Source organism: Artibeus jamaicensis, unplaced genomic scaffold (genome assembly GCF_021234435.1).
Source record: "Artibeus jamaicensis isolate MK-2021 breed Jamaican fruit bat unplaced genomic scaffold, CSHL_Jam_final contig_240, whole genome shotgun sequence".
Taxonomy (NCBI): Eukaryota; Metazoa; Chordata; class Mammalia; order Chiroptera; family Phyllostomidae; genus Artibeus; species Artibeus jamaicensis.
Window position 1 is genome coordinate 9,833,727 of NW_026521506.1, and position 24,726 is coordinate 9,858,452.

Below are 24,726 nucleotides of genomic sequence, written 5' to 3' on the forward strand. Positions count from 1 at the left end.
ACAGGCGAGTTTATGCTAGAGCCAGAGGGCATGTAGAACCAGCAGGAGTGGTATGAGCTTGTAAAGTGACACATAGGGAGGAATATTCCAGTGTTGCTTATAGACCGGAAGAATGGAGAAGAGACCAGATTTGAATGCACCAGATTTGGTTAAAGGTTTTATTTGTTTCTTTTGAAGATTTTATGTATTTATTTTTTGAGAGAGGAGAAGGGAAGGAGAAAGAGAGGGAGAGAAACATCAATGTGCAGTTGCCTCTCACGCATCCCCCAACCAGAGACCTGGGCTGTGGGCCAGGTATGTGCCCCGACTGGGAATCAAACCAGTGGCAACCCATTGGCTCTCAGGCCCATGCTCAATCCACTGAGCCACACCAGCCATGGCTAAAGGTTCCATTTGTAAATACAGGGATGAGAAAAATTGAGGGATGGGTGGACGAACTATATTTGCTTGGGGACATGTCTATTAGGAAAACAATATAAAAATTTAAAATAATAAGAATAGCAACTTGGTGGTTAATTCATCTCCAGTGATTTCTGTACTAGGTGTTTTCTTGGTCTTACTGATCTAATCACTCATTTCTTACCCTGTCAGGTATATAGTTTTGGGGGTTTTTTTCTTTAATTTCACATGAAGTATTCCTTTGTAGAACTTTAGTATTCATTCAGTTTTCTGCTTTAAATTTTTAAATATGAATCTGCCTCTAAATGACTCTTTTACATTATTTTGGCTGGATTTACTACTGTGAAAATTTGTCTGAGGGTGAGTGTTGGGGTACAGAATGATTTGCTGTACATTTGCAGTGTGCCAGTGTTGCCCCACTGGGGAAATCCTAAGCTAGTTTCCCTTTTTTAATGTGATCGATGGTGTAGCACTGTAGCCTTTTGCAGGGAGTGGGCAGGTCAGTTGCACTAAGTAATTAATAGTAACCTTAGTAGTATGCTGTATATTAGTGGGGGCTAAGTAGTGCTTCTATTTTTAGGCTTGAACCTAGTATTGAAATAACACTAATTTACATCTGCTTTATGCCTATAGCCAGCTCACAATGTAATCTACTGTCCATCTAATCAAGGTTCTTTTGACTCTACTTTGAACACTTTCTGTTGGGTACATATTCATTTTTTTTAATGTATTGTTTTCTGATTTTTAGTTAAGGTGTTTACTCTCTCCTGCTTGACATACCTTGACAGCCTTTTGACATCCTCTTTGCCTCTATATGCCTACAATTGCATTTTTCTTCTTTGGGGCTGTCAGATCGATCTTTCTGTAATACAGCTTTGGGGCCTGCCACTTCCTTGCTTAAAGGTGGTCAGTGTGTCCCCCACACCTGTTGAATGCAATAGAAACTGCTTTACCTGTTAAAGTTCCCGCAAAATCTGACTGCAACTCACCTTTTCAGATTTATATCTCACTGTTTTTCTCAACATGCCCCCCATGCTCCCCACAAACCCAATGACTAAATTTTCCCTATTCACACCCCATGATTTACCTTCTCTGCACTTTTGTTTACTTCTGCCTCTTACACTTGTAATGTCCTCATCCCATTGCTACCCTCTAAAAGCCTGTGAGTCTTTTAAGGGCTAGGTAGGTCCCAAATCCACTGTGAAATGTTCCCTGACAGCCCCAGGTGAAAACTACCTCTCCTTCATTTGAACCCTATTTTTGTTTGTTTGTTTATTTGTTTGAACATTTATTGAGAACTTATATTTGTGAATTATGACAATATCAGGTCATAAATTCTGGACTCCTTACCCCAACTCAGTTACAAACTCAAGTGAGGAACCATGTCTTTCTCCTCTGTAGCCTCATTTCTCATCCTCCCCACCCTGAAAAGGCATTAGTACAGTACCTTGTGCTGCTAGTGGTCATTGTTCAAAGAAAACTGCTTTGAGGGCCTGGTTTGACAGGTTAGTATATAAAAATTCTGCCTAGCCCTGGCTGGCATAACTCAGTGGACTGAGTGCCAACCTGTGAACCAAAGGATTGCCGGTTCGATTCCCAGTCAGGGCACATACCTGGGTTGCAGGCCAGGTCCCCAGTAGGGGGCTTGTGAGAGGCAGCCACACATTGATCTTTCTCTCCCTCTTTCCTTCCCTTCCCCTCTCTCTAAAATAAATAAATACAAATCTTTAAATATATATATATGTATATATATATATATATATATATATATATATATATATATATGCAAAGTTTTATTCATCATATAATGTGGCATTTATGGGAGGCAAAGTGGAGTTTGTCAGACAGGTGGATTCTCTGTTTGTTACTAAGTAGTCTACATTTTTAAAAAAGTTGTGCTCAGCCCTGGCTGGTGAAGCTCAGTGGATTGAGCTCAGGCCTGCGAACCAGAGGATCGCACTTTGATTCCCAGTCAGGGCACATGCCTGGGTTGCAGGCCAGTTCCCAGCAGGGGACTCAGGAGAGGCAACCATACATTGATATTTCTCTCCTTCTCTCCTTCCCTTCCTCTCTAAAGATAAATAAATAAAATCTTTTAAACAAAAAGTTGTGCTCTGAAACATCTATTAAATTAGATGTTTGGCACTCAGAATTAACTTTGACATTAAAAAGTAGATTGTAATTATAAATACTGTATAGTTTACAAAACACTGTTACTCTGATTATTTTTATTTCCTTTTATATGCAGTATTTAGAAGCCTAGGTAAACCCACAAAGGAATGTTTAATTCATAATGTATCTAATCAGACTAACAACCTACCCACCATACATCAGAGTTATTTGGGGGAAATGCACTCAGCATTACCACTTGAAATGCCAAAGAACACATAACATCCCCATTCCCGCAGCCCTTAGCACATCTCTTGACAGCAAGATCAGATTTCTCCTTCTACTATCAGACCTTAGCCCTGGGATTTATACTCAAGTTCTTGGTGGCCTGTGGTGAAATTGGAAGGATTCCAGTTGGGAGTTGCTGGGGAGTATGAGGAGCTTTGAGAGACCCAGGCCTTCTGCTGGCCACTGTCGCACCACCCCTGGGTTTAGGCTGCTTCTCTGACCCTCTGGGGTAAATGTTGTTATTCTTGTTTTACAGATGAAAAACAGGCTTTACAAAGTTTAGTAACTTGCTTAAGGTTTGTACAAAATTAATAAGAGGCAGAACAGAGATCTGTATCCAGGACTGTCTTAACAGCAATGCTTCTACTCTTTCTTCCAACTGTGCTGCTTGTTACTGGGGTTTTGCACTGTCCTCAGCCTGCTATAGAGTGGAATACATTCTCACAGCTTTCCCTGCCTCTCTGTCCAGGAAGCAGTCTGATTGTCCTTTTTAAGTTGTCTAAGGAAATGCAGGGGTAATGACTGTGGAGTCAGACCTGAGTTCTAATCTCAATTCTGCCACTTATTACCTAATAATATGACCTTGGGCAAATAAGTTATCCTCTCAGAGCCCTAGTTTCCTCACCTGTAAAATGGGAATGATATTACTTTGCACTGTTCCCAGTGCATAGCAGAGGCTCCCTAAGTGGTGGTCATGTAGCCACTGTTGCTGTTGTTATTGGATTTAATAACAGCACAAAAGACAGAGATGCTTAAAAAGCTGCTTAATTCAGTGCTTCTTCCCTCTCCCCCTGCTGTTCTTTTTTCTCTTACACCCTATAGGGTAACACAATAGGGGATAGATAAAGATGGATGTTCTGGCCCACAAAGATCCGAAATGAAATTTACATTTGAGAGGGGCCTCTGTATCTGAGGCCTCTGAGGCAGAGTGGGTACAGGGGAGATGGAAAGAAGTGTGGCTGGCTAGGGTGAAAGGAATGGCCATTGAGAGGATAGAAACCTGCCATCTCCCTCTGAATGGCCACCAGCAAGCTCACAACCAAATTCTTCCATGGAAGCGGCATTAGGGTGAAGCGAGAAGCTGCACAGCGCAGCAGTAGGGCCTGCCTCCAAGCAACATGTGAAAAGGAAACACCTGTGGGCACTTGGCCAGGTCAGCTAGCAGCTGCCAAAGGGTATAGAACTGTAGGACCGCATGTGAATATTTCTTGACTGATAATCCCAGCAAACTGCACAAAAATTTAATGTGTGCATAACAGAACTTGGCATAGGAGAGAATGTGTTCCATTTCGACAGTCATTTATTTGAAGAACTTAAAATTGTTTAAAGCGTATGCGTCTAGTAAGCTAATTGAGTGCTAATAATACTGATCTGTTTCCAATTCTGTAAATTAATTCTAATCATTTTCTATCTGTCAATGACTTTCTTCTCTTGCTCTGCTCTCAGGAAGAAGACAGCTTCCTAGAAAAGGTAATGCAATATCTTGGTGGTTATGCATTTCCGTGCGCTTGATTAACATTTAACTGTGGTCCTTGACATTTGTCCCCAGACTTCCCCACATCAGAGACCTCTGACTCAGTGAAACCCTCCCCACAAAGGTGGCTTTTAGTGTGTCTAAAGCACAGGGAAGATAATTAGTGTACTGGTCAAGTCTTTGGGACCCATGGCATAAAAGCAGTAGGACTCAGGGGTACAGACTTGTGTTTTTGAAGTGAGAAAAAAAACTGAAGAGTTATCTGATGAATCTGAAAGCTCACGAGATGGAGGAAAGGTACCATTTAGCTGTCCTCCATTTGCAGTGGTAGTAAAACCAGAAGTGGGTTACTCGTGCATTAGGAGTGATTTGGGGTGAGGGATAATAGTGATTAATTCCCGAAAGAATGCCCAGATATGGTCCAGAAACAGTATAAGAATAGAATCGTAGAGCTGAATGAGCTCATAAGGGATCATCTGCTCCAGCTCTCTGCCTTCAGACAGGGTCGGGTGTTTTCTGCATTCTATTGATGAGGCAACTAAGGCCCAGCACAATGGAAAAACTCTCTAGAATTGTACTGCTTCTGACATCAGGGGTGTCAGGAGTGTGGGGCAGAGGGGACTAGAACCCAGGTCTGTGGAAAGCCCAGTGAAGGAACCTAGTGAAATGTTCCTCCGCCTCTCTCAGCTGGAAAGTGCCTGGCTCCACGCAGGGCTATCAGCAGAGAAACATGGGCTTGAAAAAATATTGGTAAAGCACTTTCACACAGTATCTCATGTGACCTTCCTATTTGGTGCATTTAAGGTGTTTTCTTGGTGAGGAGAGCATACTGATTTTTGTGTTTTAGTTATTAGCACTAATGTTACAATATGTGGGCTTATCGGGGACCAAATGTGTCTTGTTAAAGGAAGACAAAGTGTGCCTGGTTCCCCTTTGAAAATCAGAGTTCTGGACAATTTGTGGGCTTTTTAGGTGGCCTGGGATGGGAGAAATAGACAGAAAAGTGTACTTGAAAAATAATTAAATAAATTTTAAAAAATTGTTTCTTGTGCATGATCTCTCTGCAGACTTCAGAGACACAAGTGTGACATTTTGTATTATCATATATGAATTTGAAAATGGGTAGTGGGTGATGTATATAACCTAGTGACATTTTATTAACCTTTTTAAACCACCAAGGATTTTGAAAGTTCTGCTTCTCAGCCCATTTCCCGTTAATAGCAAGCCATGTTCTGTCTTTTCATCTTGGACAGTACCTTGAGTTGCCTTAGGGCTTTAGTATGGGAAAAGTACCAATTGGATGTCAGATTTTTTTATAAGTACTTGAATCAATGCTGAGTAACTTATATATGGTAAGTTTGGTGGCATCTGCTAAAGAATTTGTACTTGTTGTGTTTGGTGCAGAAAGTGAGCAGAGTGCATTATGGACAGGGTTTTGACTCAGCTATCATGTGGATGCCTGGATTTAATACTCGCAACCAGAAAGAAGTTAGAGGATGAGCCACTGATAGAAGTTCTAGTGGCTCCAGGAAACAGGAATATCAAGTGATAGAAGCCTGGGGAAAGAAAAAAAGAAGCAAAACCAATGTGAAAAAATAGACTTTAAATGAGAACCAGCTGTTGTCATACTCCCTTCTTTTTCTCATTCCCTTAGAAAGACAGAATGGCTTTAAAAGGTCACCAGTGCTTCTTGAAGAACATAATGTTAAGAAGAGCCCTTCGCTCTGCTAGAGTGTACACAGTCTCTAGAAGTAGTAAAATGCTTCTTTTCTTTCCCTTAAAGCTATGGCTGGGGGTTGTGCATGGAATTTAGAGAATTTCCTAAAGTTAAACATACATAATATATGACCTTAAGCTGGAGGTGGAGGATGGGGGGAAGACGCAGTAAAGTTGGTCACTGTTTTCTCCACTAGGATTTTTCTGAAGACTATGTTCAGATGCCTTTTAACTCATTTCAGACATTTTTTTCATATAATTTATATTTGTATAAACATAAGATAATTGAGTTTATTCTCCCACAGTGTCCAAGTTCATATTTAGTTATTGATCCAATTTATGTCACTTCTGGGTTTTCCTTTTAGATTCTCTCAGGAGAATCTAACACTTTTTATAGTGTTTCTGGCTCTTGGTATGCTGTATTCAGTTAACTAAGCAGAATTTGAAAGAGATAAGTTACAGACAGAATTTCATCTCTTAGGAGAAATCCCTCCTGCAGATGGTTCCCTTGGATGAAGGTGCCAGTGAGAAACCCCTTCAGGTCCCCAAGGAGATCTGGCTTCTGGTAGATCACTTGTCTAGAAATGCCTGTCACCAGGTAAGTGAGAGTGGGCTTGCCCTGCAACTTTGGAAGGTACGTGAATCCAGTGGGAAATGATAATACCTCATGTCAATATAGAGCAGAGGTGTCAAACTCATTTTCGCCAGGGGCCACATCAGCCTCATGGTTGCCTCCAAAGGGCCAAGTACAATTTCAGGACTGTATAAATGTAATTGCTCCTCAACTTGAAGGAGTTGAAATTACACTGGGCACTTTGAAAGCAACCGCGAGGCTGATGTGGCCCTCAGTGAAAATGAGTTTGACACCCCTGCTATAGAGCTTTCAACTCTCCCAAGCTACCTCCACACAGCAGCACTGTCAGATTGTCTGGGCAGATGAAAGTATCCCTATTGACAAATGTGAGCGCTAAAGCTTGCAGGCGACCTGATTTGCCTAGGATCAGGGCATAAGTGTGGTGTCAGAGTTGGGTCCTAAACCCTGTGCTCCTGCATCCCAGCTACACAGGCTTCCCCCCTGGACCACTGCATACCTGAGTCTGTTATGCCTGTTTTAGCTGTCACATAGGCAGTGCAGATATTAAAGTTCAAAGCAAACTTCAAACCCATTTTCTAAATTTGGTCCTCATTTTTCTTTGAGATCCTACCTAATATATTAATCACCCCCAACCCATTCCCCCAAACAATTTCTTGGGACCAAATTGAGGGGCCAGGTTGCCTTACCTACTGAAGAACAGTAGAACTTGAGAGCAAGGTTTGCCGTTGACATGCCATTTACTCCTGTCCCAGCATTCCATAATACAAGTCTCCCCACTATCCGGAAGTAGAGCATTCCTACGAAACCTTTCTTAAGCCAAAATGGTGTACAGGGTAGAAGCAGTCACCATTAATTTACATAAAAATATTTTTAGCCCTGGCTGGTGTAGCTCAGTGGATTGAGCACCGGCCCGCAAACCAGACAATCACAGTTCGATTCCCAGTCAGGGCACATGCCTGGGTTGCAGGCCAGTTCCCTGCAGGCCAGTTCCCAGCAGGGGATGCATGAAAGGCAACCATACATTGATGTTTCTCTCCCTCTCTCCTTCTCCTCTAAAGATAAATAAATAAAATATTTAAAAAATATTTTTGAGTATTCCCAGATCCCCAAAATAACACAAGGGTATCCAACGTTTTGGCATCTCTGGGCCACACTGGAAGAAAAAGAGTTGTCTTGAGCCACACGTTAACTACATTATGACATGAAATCACAAAAAAAAAATTTCATAACGTTTAAGTAAATTTATGGTTTTGTGTTGGGCCGCATTCATAGCCACCCTGGGCTGCATGCTGGCCACAGGTGGGACACCCCTGATACCAAATCATAATAAATTAACACATAAAATCCAAAATAGCAGTATTACGTGGTAAAATCAGGAATGCACAAGATAAGTAGAGATAAAGCAGATGCTCACGGACACAGTTTGAAACTGTGGTAGCTTGATACTGAGTGTGGTTTCTGGGGAAAGAGCTTGGTGGGGCCCCTCTGGCTGCTCAGAGTGTGCCTTGCCTGTGTGATGGCTTGCTGCAAAACAAACACTGAATGCTAGTTTACCTTTTTTCATAAAAAACAAAAATTCTCTTTGGATTGCTTTCAGTTAGCAAAAATAGGTACTTATGCAGGTCTTTCATGAAAGCAAAGTGGCATAACATGAGCTTTCAAAAAGCGGGCAATACCTGCATCAGTGTTTGCATGTGGTTCCACTGTTTGGACTCTGCCTTCTACCCTGTCAGCAGGCTAGAAGGGGGAACACCCAGTCTCCTGATCCAGCCACCCAATCCCCTGCTGTATCAAGTACAGGCTAAAATCTTGGAAGATAACTTTCTTATTTGAAATAAACTTTGACACGAACCATGGAGATGATAAGAGAACAACCACTGTTGTCGCACCTCCGTTCCCAATCAGGAATGTGCATACCACCCTTCCCTTTACTTCCTGCTGCTCTCCTGCTACCTGGGAGGTCTTCAGAACCTTGGGAGTGTTTATCTTATTTTGTTCCATTCCTTGTGACCTCTTTGGTAGGAGGACCTGTTCCAAACGCCTGGAATGCAGGAAGAATTACAGCAGATCATAGACTGCCTGGATACCAGCATTCCTGAGACGATCCGTATCCTTTTCAACAAAGGCTTATGAAGCTGGATGAGTACTTGACCAAGCTATTCTTCCCACCTACATTTGATTTTGTGTGCTTCCATCTTTTATTCATAACTGTCTTTTATTATAAGGTAGTCATTTACTATACAGTTGTTTCTCAGTTCCTTTTAGGAAAATTTGACCTTTCTTTGTATCATACTCTTACTGAAAAGATGGCATAAGTAACAATGACTTTTTTTTTAGATTTTACTTATTTATCTTTAGAGGGGAAGGGAAGGAGAGAGGGAGAGAAATATCAATGTATGGTTGCCTCTTGTGCATCCTCTGTAGGGAACTGGCCTGCAACCCAGGCATGTGCCCTGACTGGGAATCAAACTACAATCCTTTGATTCGCAGGCTCATGCTCAATCCACTGAGCTACACCAGCCAGGAACAATGACTTTTAATAACTGTGGCATATAGGACCCACAGCACTGGTACTGTCATGCTTCGGGCAATTGATCACTTCTGCCACCCCACATGCTGTCCCTGTGACAGGGAGGAGGATGGGACTAGTTTCCGGGACTGATCTAGTATGGACTGTCATTGTGCAGGCTGTAGTCCCTGGACACACAAGTTGGGTCTAACCTCCTAAGGGTCTGATCAATTTGATAACAACTCAGCTGGCACACACATGGACCAATAAAATAATCACACCCCGATTAGATCAGAGTGGGAGCTTGAGAAGGGAAGCAAATCAGGTATCTGTGTGCCCTTCTTTCCCTTGATTGAAATCCCTCCAGCCGGCAGTAACCACTCTGTGGCTGAAGCACTGCTCATTTTCCTGGAGGCCCTGCCAGAGCCCGTCATCTGTTATGAACTGTATCAGCGATGCCTCGACTCTGCTCAGGATCCCAGGGTCTGTAGACAGGTGAGTTTTATTTCTCTGAAGACATGTTTGGGGCGCATTCCCCCATAGAGAAATCATGGATTTACAAAGCCATATGGGCAGCCAGCTACATGGTAGGATGAGTCTGAATCTGTTTTTCATGGCTTGACACCAGCATTGGGAGTTAGAACCCTTAGCATTTTACATTGTGTTATTTCCTTTTATATTTTGCACCCTCTTTTGGTTGGCCCATTGGGTAGGGAGGATACCTCTGCTCCCACGTAAGGTGGCTAAAGCTGATCACACATGGGGTTCTGGCTAACACTACATGTGAGCCTTTGTTCTTTTTGTCTGCTTGGTGTCACAATAGCTGAGAATACTTCTCTGAATCAGACTAGTGAGTATTGGGAGGAACTCTCACCCATACTAAATGACATTGCAGAGAAAATAATTCAGCTGAGCAGATGCCATGGGGACCTGCCATTTTCCCATCATGAGGACATGAGAAAAAACCAGAGTAACACCAGCCTGATTATGACATAAGGTGTACATGTGAATGTGCGATAATGATGTGGCCTGGTCATTGAGCGCACAGGGCCCATATGGCATGACCGTTCTGACTTGGAAATTATCACCTGGCAGGTACTACATTGGTCATGAGTAAATCAAGGGGAGTTGTTGCAGATGAGTGGCATCCTGTAAAGGTTGGATTATAAACTAATTTTATGGCAGCTCCAAGCTCTTCTCACTCCTTTCTTCTGCCTGTTCTCCTCACTGCCTACCCCCCTTTCTAAATGGCAGGTGATTTCCCAGCTTCCAAGATGCCATAGAAATGTTTTCCGTTACTTGATGGCATTCCTTCGAGAACTCTTAAAATTCTCTGAATACAACAACGTCAGTGCCAACATGATCGGTAAGACGACTTACTAAGAATGGCCACGGTGGGTGTCAGTAAGGACGGTTCGTGTATGGTGTACACAGTGTATTCCATCCCTTATGTCCAAGAACAGGAAAGTGTCTTCCTTCCCACTGCCATCATCCACTGGTCCCCCACCCCCATCCCTGAGGCTTTACTTAGGTTGTATCTGACAAGGGGGTTTCCCTTTTCTTTCTCTTACCCTCTAGCTACTCTCTTCACCAGTCTTCTCCTAAGGCCTCCACCTAACCTGTTGGCAAGACAGACTCCAAGTGACCGCCAGCGTGCTATTCAGTTCCTTCTGGGTTTCCTGCTCGGGAGCGATGAAGACTAACAAGCCCCATTCTGTTAACTACCCCCTGAGATTCTAGAGGTGGAAGATCTTGGGCACCAAGTATTTTTGAATGATTTGCAAAGTTATGCCACAGGAAGGGTCTGTTGCAGAATTTTGAGGCTGTTGACAAAAAAGGAAGAGTTTCCTAATCCCTCCCTTACCATATACTACACAGCAAAATACTTTTAGACTTATATTGCCAAGCCAAAGTTACCATATTTCGGTGTTTTTGTGTTCTCTCTTTATAAGGCAAAGAGATCTGTATTTACACTCTACCTGGGGGGGGGGGATGTGTGTTGCCCCCCGTCCAGCTGTCATGGTTGTCCTTAGCACCCTAGGCCTAGATCCTGAGATGTTCCTATTTTAGGCCTACAAGCACTACTTGATATAGCTCAGACTTGAGTGTAGTCCTTCTTTGAAAGCACTTTTGCCCTATCATCCCTTGATTACCCCTTTGCACTCCACCTTACTAGTACTGTCACGTCGAAGGAAGTCTGAGTGAGGCTAGTGACTCCTTGGGTGTCCCCAGCAGTGAGTTAACCATCTGCGTGTGGTTGTTACATGCATTTGTGCATTTCTACCATAGTGGTACCTGTATGTCTCTGTAACATTGACCTTTTCATGGATATGCACTAGGTGGAACCATATTCTCTCGTCTTGGGCCACATTTAGTAGCAAAACATTAGGGACTATTTGAGATGACATCCCATTGATTTGAGAGAATCATAATGGAAGCAGTTTGAGTATTCAAGAGTGAAAACATTCATGTTTGACAGGTCCTGCTTCCTACTGCCCCTTTCTCTTTTTCAAATTTTACATGAGAGGTAATCCTGGGTGTCTAGGGGACTCACCCACCACTTAGAAATACACCTCTGGGACAAAACTTGCACCACAGTCAAAAAGCAAGTCTGCACCTCACACAGGCCTTTCTAGAGATATTGCTCCTTCCCCCAGCAAGAGTACTGAACCCCTTCTCTGTTCTCGCGTACAAGGGACCAGATGTCTCCCCCTCCCTCATCAACACTGACTGGGCTGTCCAGCCAGCTCCCTTTGGCTCCTAGCCACTCTGTCTAGTGGTGTGTAAGAAAGATTGTGCAGTGGGACCAGCCAAGCACCTTTCTCTCGCACCTGAGACAACCCTCTGTGCTCTACATTTACTCAAGGACTGTGGGGCAACCTTTTTAAAAAAGTAATCTGTGTTTGGCAAACCAGCCACCAACCACAAACTGCAAAACTGCCTGATGCAATTGGCTTCCTCTTTGTTTTCTTTCATTAAAACCTCCATTTATTCTTGCCTGTTGCCATTAAATCCAAGGAGCTGAATGGGCAGGCATTATGTTAGGTCTTGGGCATTGACTCCTGATTCTTCTGGTGCATCGAAGGAGAGAGCCAGGAGAAACACCACAGCTGAATGGTTCTCTGGTTCCACCATCTATTAAAAGTTGAGTTTTGGGGGAAAGAAAACATCCATATATCCTGTGATAGACTGGTTAGGAGTCAAGTTATTGGTGCCAAATAGCTACAGATCTGATAGATTAGGGGCTGGGTGTTGACTTAGTCAATGGAAGACAGCAGAACACTTTTGTCATCTCCGTTAGGGCATTGACTGTCCTGGGCACATATTCTGGTACGTTGCCAACCTGGGCCCTTTGGGTGATTAATGATGTGGTTAGTGGGGATTGTGTGCAGCATCCTAGCTCTTTCCTTATAAAGTAAATGCACTAAGTTAGTTAATTGCCTCAACCTTTTCTCAGCTCTGGTCCTGGGATGTACATAGGGTTGAGGATTTTAGACAATCTCTAGGTGGGGGAGACAAGGATATAGAGCAGACGTAAGAGATCTGCCTCCTGCTGTGTCTCCTCTAGCACCACAATTGCTAATTCCTAAGTACCTCTCTCTAATGTACTACTACGTAGCAGCTCTGAGGTAAGGAATTCAGATCCAACTGGTAGGGAAGGACTCTGCATCTATAGTTTTAGAGGGGAAAAATGGTTCAAGCTCATGTGATAATGTTGCATTAGTCTCCCTTTCACTGTTCTCTGATTCTTACTCTGTAATTGTTTGTTATATTTCCCAAAAATGTCTTGGTCAATAAGCAAAGCTGCTAGTTGGATTCTGTATTTTGTGTTATCTTTTTTATTATAATTTATTGCAATTTTTCTGAATAAATGTATGTTGTGTGAGAAATCAAAATGTGATCTCGGTGAGGAAGAACTGAGGAGGGAGGCTTATGTCCCTGGGTCCCAGTGGACTGCTGCAGTTCCCCCAGCTTCTGCCTGTACTGTCATTTCCTGTCTTACAGAGGAATATTAAGAATTCTCACTATATTTGTCCTTGGACAGGAGAAGCAGCCATGTATTTTCAGAGGCTAATAAAGAAGTCACAGTGCTTTCAGATTCGGGCCAAGGATCCATATTTTAACCCTGGGGATTGAAGAAACAAAATAACACTGTTAGAAGAATGTTGGTCCCTAATGCACGCAAATGTCACACTGGGTCAGATCCATGAGCACTCCAGGCCCAGAAATCTGACAGACTCCCCCGACATACACATTTTGGGAGAACCCAGTTGTCCTTGCCGACATAGCCTCAGTTACAACATGCCCCCTAAAGAGCCTGTTGTCACATAAATTCAGTTTGCAGCATTCAAAAACCAGTTTTGAACTTCTATTATGCTCTTGGGGTGACAAAGTCCATAAATTCAATAACTGGGGGGACTCTAATAAGAACTCTAGCACTTTAGGAGGAAAGTCCTAACTTGAGCATGGGACAGTTTACTCTCCCACCATCTCTGTTATGAATTTGCACTTTCTGATTCTATTCCCTTTGAGACTGAAGAGGCCTCAGCTGGAGGTTTCTTTTCAACCAGGGCCCTCTTGCAGTTCATTTCAGCTGTGAGCTCGACCCTAATGAATGTGCTGATTCAGTGTTGTCATGAACAGTGTTTCTAGCCTCACCCAAACACTTGGCAGAAGAAGGTGTGCTTTTTTTCTGAGAGTGATCTTGCCCCAGTGGGTGGAGACTGACACCCAGTAGTGTTTTGCACAGCAGGCAGCAATGTGGCGGAGTGGCCTCAGTGACCACCTTTCTGGAGTTTAGAAACTGCATCCCCAGCTGCTGTTCCAGGACAACCATTAAGGCCTTTCTAACTGCAGGGCAAATTGAAGACCTGGTTCTTGGTGTAGGCTAATAATCCAAAGAAGGGGTGTCAGACTCATTTTCACTGGGGGCCACATCAGCCTGGCAGTTGCCTTCAAAGGGCTGAATGTAATTTCAACTCCTTGACTGTTAAGGAGTAGTTACATCTGTATGGTCCTAAAAGTACATTCCACCCTTTGAAGGCAACCATGAGGTTGATGTGGCCCCTAGTGAAAATGAGTTTGACACCCCTGATCTAAAGCCACACTCTAACCCTGTAGGCTCTCAGAGTGTTAGGTAGAACACCTTAGTGATGACCTAATCCAATCCCATTCTGATGGGCAAAGTTGGGCTCAGAGGCTACAGTGGGGGACTTAAGATCACTTAGGCTTCACAGGCTGACAGTGACGAGAGGGGAGAGGGGAGGGAATTACAGGGGAAAAGGGTGAAGGGTTTGCAGGAACAAGTATAAAGGACACATGGACAATAACAAGGGAGGGTGGAAACGGGGGAGGGAGGTGGGGATGGCTGGGGTAAGAGGGAGTGGTGAGGGGTAAATGCAGACAACTGAACTTGAACAACAATTTAAAAAATGTTAAAAAAATATACATACAAAAATCATTTAGGTTTTATTCAAGTGATTACACAGTATACAAGTATACACAATCTGCCCCCTAAAATAAGCCCGCCTGGCAAGATACCACAAAGAACCCTGTAAACAAAGGAAAGAGCAAATGCAAAGGTCCTAAGGCAGCAAAGCATCTCACTATGTTCAGGGGACAGCCAGGCAGGACCTGGGTGTGGATGAGGGGGAATGCTGGGTAAGAGGTGGGCAGGGGCCTGATCACTCGGGTCTGTGGAGCCCAGAGCAAGAGGCTGCCATTTATTCAACACGCAATAGGAAGCTATGGATAGTCTTACTCAGGAGTGGTGCAATTTATTCTCCTTCCCCTAACCTTACTAATAGTAGCAATAACTAATAACTATAGCTATCATTTATCCCAAGGTGGTGTACTGATACATTTCACCTCACCTTTGGCCTTGACAACCACCTTATAAAGTACTACTTTATCCCGCTTTCACACATGAGGCTCAGAGAGACTACCTGATGTGGCACTTGACTAATGGCAGGCTAGAATACATCCCCAGACCAAAACTTGACCCTTAGACACAGCCACTATCTCCCCAGCTGGAGTGGAGGTGAAGGTGGGGGTGCTCCTTAAGAGTCTTCTCTCTTCTAGCTGCATCCCAAGATTTCAAGCCAGCTGGATAACCTGCCAGGAGCTCAAATTCAACCTGATTTTGAACCTGGTCAGCTTCTCTGGGCAGCCTCCTTTCCTCCCATTGCCCAGGTTTAAACCCCTGGTTACTTTTTGCCCCTGCCCCACTTCTAATCATTCACCAATTTCAATTCATAAATATCAACCACCTGCTAAGTGTACACCACTATACAAGTTTCTGAAGAAAACCGAAATGAGTAACACTGGTCATCATAAAATAAGACATATACAGTATAATTTTTTTTTAAGGAAGGAAGGGGAAGGGAGAAACGGTCGATATCATGGGACATCCACAGAAAAGGGACCAAGGCCAGGTCATTCGTAGTGCCCTCTATCTGGTCACTCCTTTTCACCGCTCACTTCCCACAGCCCACCACCAAATTCAAACCCTCATGACCTCAGGCCTGGTGTACACCCCCATTTTTTAAAAAAAGTTCAACTACAGTTTATATTCATTATTATTCTATATTAGTTTCAAGTGTACAGAGTAGTAGTTAGACAATCATATACTTTACAAAGCTTTCTCCCTGATACTTCCAGTGCTCACCCGGCCCCACATCCCCACACATAGTAGTTACAGTACTATTGACTGCATTCCCTGTGCTGTAACTTACATCCCTGTGGCTCTTCTGTAACTACCAATTTGTACTGCTTAATCCCTTCACTTTTTTCACCCAGGCCCTCCCCTCTGATAATCATCAGCATCTTCTCTGTATCTATGAGTCTGTTTCTATTTTGTTAGTTTATTTTGTTTTTTAGACTTCACATATAAGTGAAATCATATACTGTGTTTTTTGGACTGTAAGACCCACTCCCCCCCCCCCAGATTTGGGAAGAAAAGGGGAGTGTGTCTTATAGTCTAAATGCAGATTTACATTTACATTAGTGAAATATGTTATGTTATTAAATATTTTACCACATTTTTTGCTTCAATTTTTCCCCCTATTTTCCTCCTCTAAAACCCAGGTGCATCAGGTGGTCCAAAAAACACAGTAGTATTTGTCTTTGTCCAATTTACTTCAATTAGCATACTGGGGTATCCATTTTAATCTCTTTCTAACTGATTTCTCAGTTGCCAGTACCTCTTCCTTTTCATCTATCCTTCATACATCACTGCCAGACTGCTATTCCCCATGTACTACTTTCACATCACTCCCCCAGTCAAAACCCCTCGGGTTCTTTACCCCCACTTACCACAGAAGTTCTAGTTCTTCACCCCGGCACTGAAGCTCTCCTTAGCCTTTTCCACTCAGTTCTCTGAATCTCCCACTTGACCTTCTCATGCCCTCTCCTTCCCTAAACCCACAGACACTTTCCACTCTGGTTCAATGTATTCCAGCCACCTGGAACCCTCTAGCCCCATAACCACTCCACCTTTCCATACACTACCATACCCAAATGTCACCTCCCTCAGGAAGCCTTTCCCCATGACTCCTGCTTTAGAACTTTCCCTTCATACCACTATTTTAATACACCATACACCAAAGGATGTTGCTGCTCCCTCTGGGACTAGAAGCTTCGTGAAAATGGAAACCAAGCTGGGCATATTTTGGGTTTCCCCATGATGCCTTGTAGAGAGCAAGTGCTCAACAATACTTGGTTAATACATAAGGATTTTCCCTCAAAGCACTTAAAGATGCAAGTCTGCATGCAGTAGATGTTCCTGTAATGTACAATACATTTTTCATACCGAACTCATTTTATAGGAACTCATATGTCTGTACTTAGTAAGTTATATTAATGTACTCCAAGAAGAGAATAACTTTAAGCAGCCATCCAACACTTTTCTATTGTCTTGTAGGGAACAATATCAGACTTGCTGAATTTGCTTTTTAAAACTGATTCTCAAGGTTCCTCAAGAAAATAAAAATAGAACTACCACATGATCAGCAGTCCCACTTCTGGGTATATATTCAAAATAATTGAAAACAGGGACTTGAACAGATATTTGCACACCCATAGCAAATTTCATAGCAGCATTACTCACAGGAGGCAAACCATGGAAGCAACTCAGGTGTCCATCAATGGACGAGTGGAGAAACAAAACATGGCATGTGCATACCATGGTATATTATTCAGCCTTAAAACAAGGAAATTCCAACACATGCCGCGATATGAATGAACCTTGAGGATGTTATTTATGCTAATGAAATAAGCCAGGCAGTCACACAAAGACAAATACAGTATGATTCCTCTTATACGAAGTACCTAGACTAGTCAAATTCATAGACGCAGAGAGTAGAATGGTAGCTGCCATGGGCTGGGTGGAGGGGGAGATGGGAAGTTGCTTAGTGGATGTAGTTTCAGTTTTGCAAGATGAAAACGTTTTGGGGATCTGTTGCGCAATGAATATACGTCTCGCTACTGAACCATACACTTTAAAATGGTTGCAGTGGTAAATTTTATTACTTTATTTTTTACCACAATTAAAAATTTTTAATTTTTAAAAAAATGATTCTCAAAAGGCAAACTTGATCACATTACCCTCTGTTTAAAACCATTTGGTGGCTTCCCAGAACTCTTATAGGACCCACAAGACCCACCCAGCAGGTTTCCTCCCACATCCTGCCACCCCCATTTTCTTTACTTCAGCCACAAGGGATGTCTGTCTGGAGACTGCTCTCTGCTCCCTGCTCCCTCTCACTATAGAGACGCTCCTCTCGTGCTACATTGTCACACCTGCTCCAGGGCCTGCATCACAATTTGTAATTATACATTACTTATTTGATCAAGGCCACTCTTTCCCACTAGGTCAGCAATTCAGCAGTGGCATAGACCAATAGACCACTTTACTTTTTTTTCCCCATTTCCTTACTGTGGTATCCCCAGAACCTAGTCTAATGCCTAGGACTCCAAAATCTGTGTCATCTACAACTCTAGTGTTGGCAAAGGAATGAAAGCATGCATGTCTGCTGCTTGTCAAAGGGTAAACAAGTGTCACCTTTCTAGAAGCAATATGGTAGTATATATCAAGAGCCTGGAAACATCCACAGTAGTAATTCCACTTTGCCTAACTCCAGGAAGGTTAATCCCAGCATTATTCATTATAGCAGAAAAACTGGAAATATCCCTGGCTGGTGTGACTCAGTGAATTGAGCGCCGACCTGCAAACCAAAGGGTTACCCGTTCAATTCTCAGTCAGAGCACATGCCTGGGTTGCAGGCCAGGTCGTTGGCAGGGGGTGCATGAGAAACAACCACACATTGATGTTTCTCTCCCTCTCTTTCTCCTTCCCTTCCCCTCTCTCTAAAAAATAAATAAATAAATAATTTTTTAAAAATCTGGAAACAATCTGCATAGGCCTCAGAACCAGAAGGTGGGAAAACACTAGATTTTTGTGGATAATGTGTAAGTATGTGTGGTAATGCATGTTAACTACACTTACTGTGGTGATCATGTCACACTACATACAAATATCCATCAGTACGTTGTACACCTGAAACTAATTTATGTCAGTTCTAAACTAATTATGTCAATTGTAGCTCAATAAAATAAATTTAAATATTATAATACATAGGCACAAACACGGTAGAAGTTGATGCTCTGTTCGGTAAAGAACAGTTCCCCCCAGCTGGTGGTGTTGTGGTGGCTCCAGAATGCCATTGAAAGGTTGCGGGTCCTATAAGTATTTGTTTTTCAAAACAAATACTTTGTTTTGAAACTGCCAGTTGCCCTTACATAGCAAGCGGAGTTTTTCCTTAAATTTTGTGTGTATTTGGAGTGACTGGGGATGCTGATGAAGATTCTGGTAAAGCCCCCAGGCCACCCTGTGGTGCCAATCTAAATGATTTTTATTTTTACCTTTATATTTGCCTGGTTTTCTAAATGTTTTACAATGAGAGTTCATTCCTTTTTATATCAGAAAAAAGATTAAAGAAAACATTATTTCATAAAAGAAAGAAACGTCTGTGTGTTGGAATGAACAGACACAGTGTCTTGCTCAGGCATGTAGGCAGCTGGAGAAGGCCAAGCGGGCACAGAGCCGGGCCCACTCTGCCCCACTCCCTGGCATCCCAGGCCTGCCTCTGTTCTTGCATCTGCAGGCTTCTGTCCTCCAGTTTCTGGCAGGTCAGACCAGCAGGCCACCCGACAGCCTCCGGGCTCTACAGGGCCTGGCATTCTAAGCCATGCCCATTCACAAGGCATATCACCATGGCCCTCACTCTGAAAAGCAAAGATCACTTACCATTTGTAGCTGTGGCCAGCAGATGGCAGAGGAGAATGACATTCCCAGCTGTAAAACTGGTATTTAAAGTTGCACGTACTTTTCTGGTTTCTGATTCATGTCTTTCTATTTTGAGGAAGTTGTCTATTCTCCTTAAAATCTACTTGTGGCCTAAAAAGTCAACAACAACCACAAAACATTTTTTCAGGACTACATCGAGATTGTCTAAAGGCCATGGAGGTTCCAGCCCTATCTTCCACTGAAAACCAGGAGGAATTAAATAACATTTGCCTCTCTTGATTCCTTTGCTGTCCCTCAGTGTTCCAAGTTATTTAGAAACTTTCAGCAAGGGCAGGGAGATAATTTTGCTGCTGAAGGCTGATGAGTTAGATCTTCTCTGGAGAGAGGTGAGCTGGAAGGAAGGATGGAGGTGATGGAACCGCTGGAGGAGGGGAAGGTGCAGATATGAATAGGAGGGAAGGGAATGACTGGCTGGATGACTGGGGAGGAGTTGGAAAGAAGGCAGAGCAAAAGGCTTATTATAGGTTGAATTGTGCCCCACCAACAAATTTCATATGTTTGAGTCCCAAACTCCAGCACCTATGAGTATGTCCTTATTTGGAAATAGGGTCATCGCACATGTAATTAGTTAAGTAAGATGGGGTCATATTGGTCCTAATTCCATATGGCTGGTGTCCTTATAAGAAGGGGAAATTTGGACACAGAGACACACACGCAGGGAGAAGGCCATGTGAAGGTGAAGGTAGAGATTGGGGTGATGCATCTATAAACAAAGAACAAACACCAAAGCTGGCCAGCAAACCACCAGAAGCTAGGAGAGAGGCCTACAACAGAGTCTCCCTTGCAGCCCTCAGAAAGAACCAACCCTGCCAACACCTTGGTCTCGGAGTTCTAACCTTTAGAACTGTGAGACAATCAATTTTTATTGTTCAAGCCACCCAGTCTGTGGTACTTTGTTACTGCAGCCAGCGCTGACTAGGCTCTTTGGCGTAAGGCTCTCAAGGGCAAATGAGATGATAGAAGAAAATAGACAGAAAGAAGTCTTTGGCTCACCCCCATGACTGTATGTCAAGTAGAAAACTGGGGACCCTGAGGGGCAGGAAAAGGGAGAGCGCTTGAAGGACTTCACATTCAAACTGGTGTCTAGATCCTTAAAGAGGCTGAACCTCAGACTCTGAGAGGTATTAATTACAACAACAGTAAAGCACTTTGTGTGCATTAATTCATGTAGCCCGTGTAACCAACCTAGGAGGTAAATACTATTGTTATTCCCATTTTATAGGTCAGGTACATGATAAGTTGTATATTTCTCCAAATTCCTGGACCCAGGGGCCACGGCAAAGGCTGATAGCAAAAAAAACAAAACAAACAAACAAACAAACAAACAAAAAACCCTGCTAGAAAGCACAGCACATGCCATACCAAGGGGATGGCTCATAATCTATAGCCAGATGGTGCTGGACACACTAGCAGTGGGTCACTGATCACTTCAGCCTTCCCACCACAGCCTAGGGTATCCTGTGGTCACCACAGCAAGTGTCTGTGGTTAGAGGGCTGTGTTTCCTGAGCTGGGCTCCTTAGAAAACTTTTTTAATTACTGCAAACCAGCCTTGCACTCCAGCCCACAAGCTCCCCAGAGGCTCTGATGTCTCTCTGCCTCCCCCACCCCCCACTTGGGGCATAGAACCTCGGCTCTGGCCACACACGCACAGGCTCTAATGTGGAGGGCAGAGAGGGTGGGACATTTGATAGGTTCTTTCTGACCGGCTGTGATGCCAGAGGGCGTCATGGCATGCTGGAGAGATGGGCAACCACTTTGCATGGTGGCCAGGCCCACTGGCTGGCAGCATGCCTGCTGTGCAGAGCCCAATTGTGATACCTACCCCTCCCATCCAGTTTTCTGGGTGGGGATGTCCACAATCAGGTAAGTTAGGGGGTGGTTACTCAAAGACAATTACTTTTATTTTGTAGTGGTCTCTATCAAATATGGAAGGCTGGGGATTTCAGAGACTTTAACCTGTTTCACCTGAGGCTTCTTTCTGAATCCTGCCAAGAATGGAGACCTCAGGGCCTAGTCGTTTGATTCCTCTGATGTGATCTTGGGCTACCCCTCCACCAGCAGTTCCACTGAACAGATGTGTCATTTAGATCCCTAAAAGCTTAGGAGTGCCATTAGCACCCTTGATGTGTGTTCTCCAGCAGGGGGAGGATCCCTGCATCCTGCAAGGGCAGAGATCAGGAAAGTTAAGCTTTCCCAGTGGTCTGCAAACCAGTCTCCTATCTCACTTCAGTCTGCAGTGTACTGTGTGATCACTAGGAGGCACTGTTGGGTCACAAGAAGCTCTCAGAAGCCAGGCCACTATTGCAGTCCCAGCTTTTTGAGGGTGAGAAAGCCCCTAGGGAAACCTGTGGCTTTCTGGGGTGTTTGGGATTTTCCTCCATGGTACGAAGGAACTGCCGTAGTCAATCTTGGAGGCATGGGCTGGATGCCTCATGCTGGCTGTTGCAAAGAGTAATGCAGAGGCAAAGAACAGAGGACTAAAGGAGCCCTAACTTGATTCCAGGCAGCAGACCCTGGCTGATTCACCAAACAACGGGTGAGGCCAAAATGCAAAACAAAAGTAGGTAAGAAAAGGAGATGGGCCAGGCAGGAGGAGGATTGAAATCTGGATGGCGTTTTGGTTCCTGGGCTCAGTTTTCTAGGACATTTCTAGGATGTTGACCTCAGTGTGTGTGGTGGTTAAGCCGGGGTTCAGTTAGAGGACTGAACACAGAGCAAGCAGCCCCACATGGAGATTGTGCGTTATATTTGACACCTCCCTCTCACCTTCCCTCATTCATATCATTCCCTTTTGAATTTGCCCACTTCTGTCCAGCCTACTTCTATCTCCACCCTAGTCTAAGTCTCCATCATTTCTCCTTGATGAATTTAAGACAAGGGTGCCAGATACTGAATGCCTAATTAAATTTTAATTTCAGAAACACAAAGTTATTTTTAGTACATCCCATACAATATTTGGGATACACTTCTATTAAAAATCGTTCTGTATCTGAAATGCCAATTTCAGTGGCATCTTGTGTTTTTTTTTCCTTCTGCTTTGTTTCTAAATCTGGAACACTCCCCAGAGCCTCCCCAGTCTTATACTTCTGTAACCCATTCTCTACAAAGCAGTCACAATGAACTCACAGAAATTCACATCTAATCATGTCACTACCCTACCCAAAGCCCTTTAAGGATTGTCTACCACCTAAGGGTCAGGTCCAAGCTCTCTGTGTGGCACACAAGTGCCTCCAAGCCCCAACCACCAGCCAGGTCTCAGCTTCATCTCCCACTGTCCTCCCAAACCCATAGTATGGTCCCAGTATACAAAACGTCCTGCAGTCCCTTACATGTGCCCCCATGCCTTTGTACACCCCCACCCACCTCTGTCCTGAAGGTTTTTCCCCCAGCCACATAAAGAGCTCAAAGTCAGTTCTCAGACTTAACCACCACATCTTCTTTTCAAGTTCTTCCCAATATGTTTCCATTTCCCCAAGCCAAGCTCACCCTCCTTGTGCCACATAGTGATCTTTAACAGAGCACTTACCTGACCATATTGAAATGATCTGTGTGTCTGTCTGCCCCACTGAACTGCAGCCCCCTTCAAGGATGGGCCCCAGTGTTGTACATCTATGTACCTACAATGTATAGTACAGTGCCTGGCCCAGAGTGGGGCACTCAATATATGTGTGAGGCATGAATGAATGACAGCAGTGATTCTAAATTTCCTAAGTGGGCCACTAACAGTGACTGCAGTAACAGAAAAGGACACCAGGGGGCAGAATAACCTTAGTTTTGTTTGGCTTGTCGGGGGAGTGGTGAAAGCTCCCTTCCTGGCCCTGGTTTCCTTTCTCCAGTTCCAAGAAAGGTTTTTGTTTTCTTTTGTTTTTAAATCATGGAAACACAAAACATGGAGAGATCTTAAAAGACTATACAAACCAGCCCTCTGCTTTCACGTAGTTAAAAATAGTCTTTCATTGCCATTTAATACCTCCTTTCAGGTAGTTAAACATTCTTTGGTTTGTTACAGATCAATCACAGAGAAGTTAGGAAACTTGCTCCAAGGAACACAGTGACTGAATTATACAGGAGGCTCTATTACTAGCTGTGCAACTTTGGATAAGCCACTTCCCCCCTCTGAACCTTTCTTCAGATACTAAGTAGGGATGATAGCACTTCCTTTGGGATGGGCCTGTATCAGATGAGATAGTATATAGGAAATGTGAGCTAGCAGAGGGCTCCCTAGGTCGAAGTATACAATCCATGTTGGTTACGGCTATTGATATTAGTAGGTCAGCAGGCATTATAAAGAGAAGGGGGACACAGAGAAGTTTTCTTGGGGGGAGATTAAGCTTGATCTTGACATTAAAATAGAAGAATTTGGACGGTCACATAGAAGGAGATATTTGTAGGTTAAGTCTTGCCAAGCATTTTTTCAAAAACAAGGTTCCAGGTTTTGGGCCTAAATTTCAATTCCATTCCCCATCATGGGTGGTGTAAAGAGATTGTCATGAAGGTTGTCTGGCCCAGGAAGGGCATACCAGTGAGAAGTCACAAGAAAAAATGACGTAGTCAGATGGCCCTCCTGTCCCAGATGAAATTAAAACCTCCATAAGGCAGGGAAGGGCTAATTCTGGACCAAGATGTGTGGTCTGCCACCAATTTGTGATCCAGAGTGGCCCCCAGAGGCTCTAAGCCTGTCTCTTCACCTCCACCCTGAGAACTGGTCCTTGAGAATGTGCTTCCTGGTCCTCAGTAGATAAATGCCTGTGACCCCTTCCAGGAAATTGGTATGCATTTAATGGGAGCTTTCTAGAGAAAATGCCTTACCTCTCAAAACTTCCGAAATTTTGAGCAGCAGGAGCTCTTGTTTCTTACTTGAAACCCAAATGGATTCCTTGAGCAGTTTACGTTTTCATTGTTGACTGAATACCAGAACCCAGGAAGCACACTTTTCTTCTTCTGGATACCCAGGGCTCACTAGGTCCACACTCAATCTTGGGGACAAGCGGGATCACAGAGAGAATGGCTGGTGGTGCCAATCTGCTTTTGCTTTTGTTTGGACAGGTGTGATATACATGTTCTTTCTCTGCCACTGTGCATTGGTCAGGATAGGCTAGGTTATGCTGCAATAATCCAGAACCTGGGATATGTGGTCTTCAAGATCTCCACAGGAGGAAAAGGAGAAATGGAGAAGCAGGTGTCTTAATCACCTGGGGCTGCCTTGACAAAATACAACAGCCATGGCGGCTTAAACAACTGCAATTAATTTTTCTCACAGTTCTGGAAG

General features: G+C 43.7%; 1 protein-coding gene across 2 annotated transcripts in view; it reads left to right on the top strand.

The window, feature by feature from the left end:
• Positions 1 to 13,152, top strand: part of OCRL (OCRL inositol polyphosphate-5-phosphatase) — a 48,094-nt gene extending 34,942 nt beyond the window's left edge. The window contains exons 19-24 of one of the 2 annotated variants that reach the window (XM_037147110.2): positions 4,243 to 4,266; positions 6,468 to 6,584; positions 8,604 to 8,688; positions 9,458 to 9,585; positions 10,345 to 10,456; positions 10,669 to 13,152. In XM_037147110.2, the coding sequence (XP_037003005.2) occupies positions 4,243 to 4,266; positions 6,468 to 6,584; positions 8,604 to 8,688; positions 9,458 to 9,585; positions 10,345 to 10,456; positions 10,669 to 10,793 (591 nt within the window). In that variant the 3' untranslated portion in view covers positions 10,794 to 13,152. The remainder of the gene's footprint in view (positions 1 to 4,242; positions 4,267 to 6,467; positions 6,585 to 8,603; positions 8,689 to 9,457; positions 9,586 to 10,344; positions 10,457 to 10,668) is intronic. The other variant, XM_037147111.2, reaches the window with a different exon arrangement.
• The last annotated feature ends 11,574 nt before the right edge of the window (positions 13,153 to 24,726 follow it).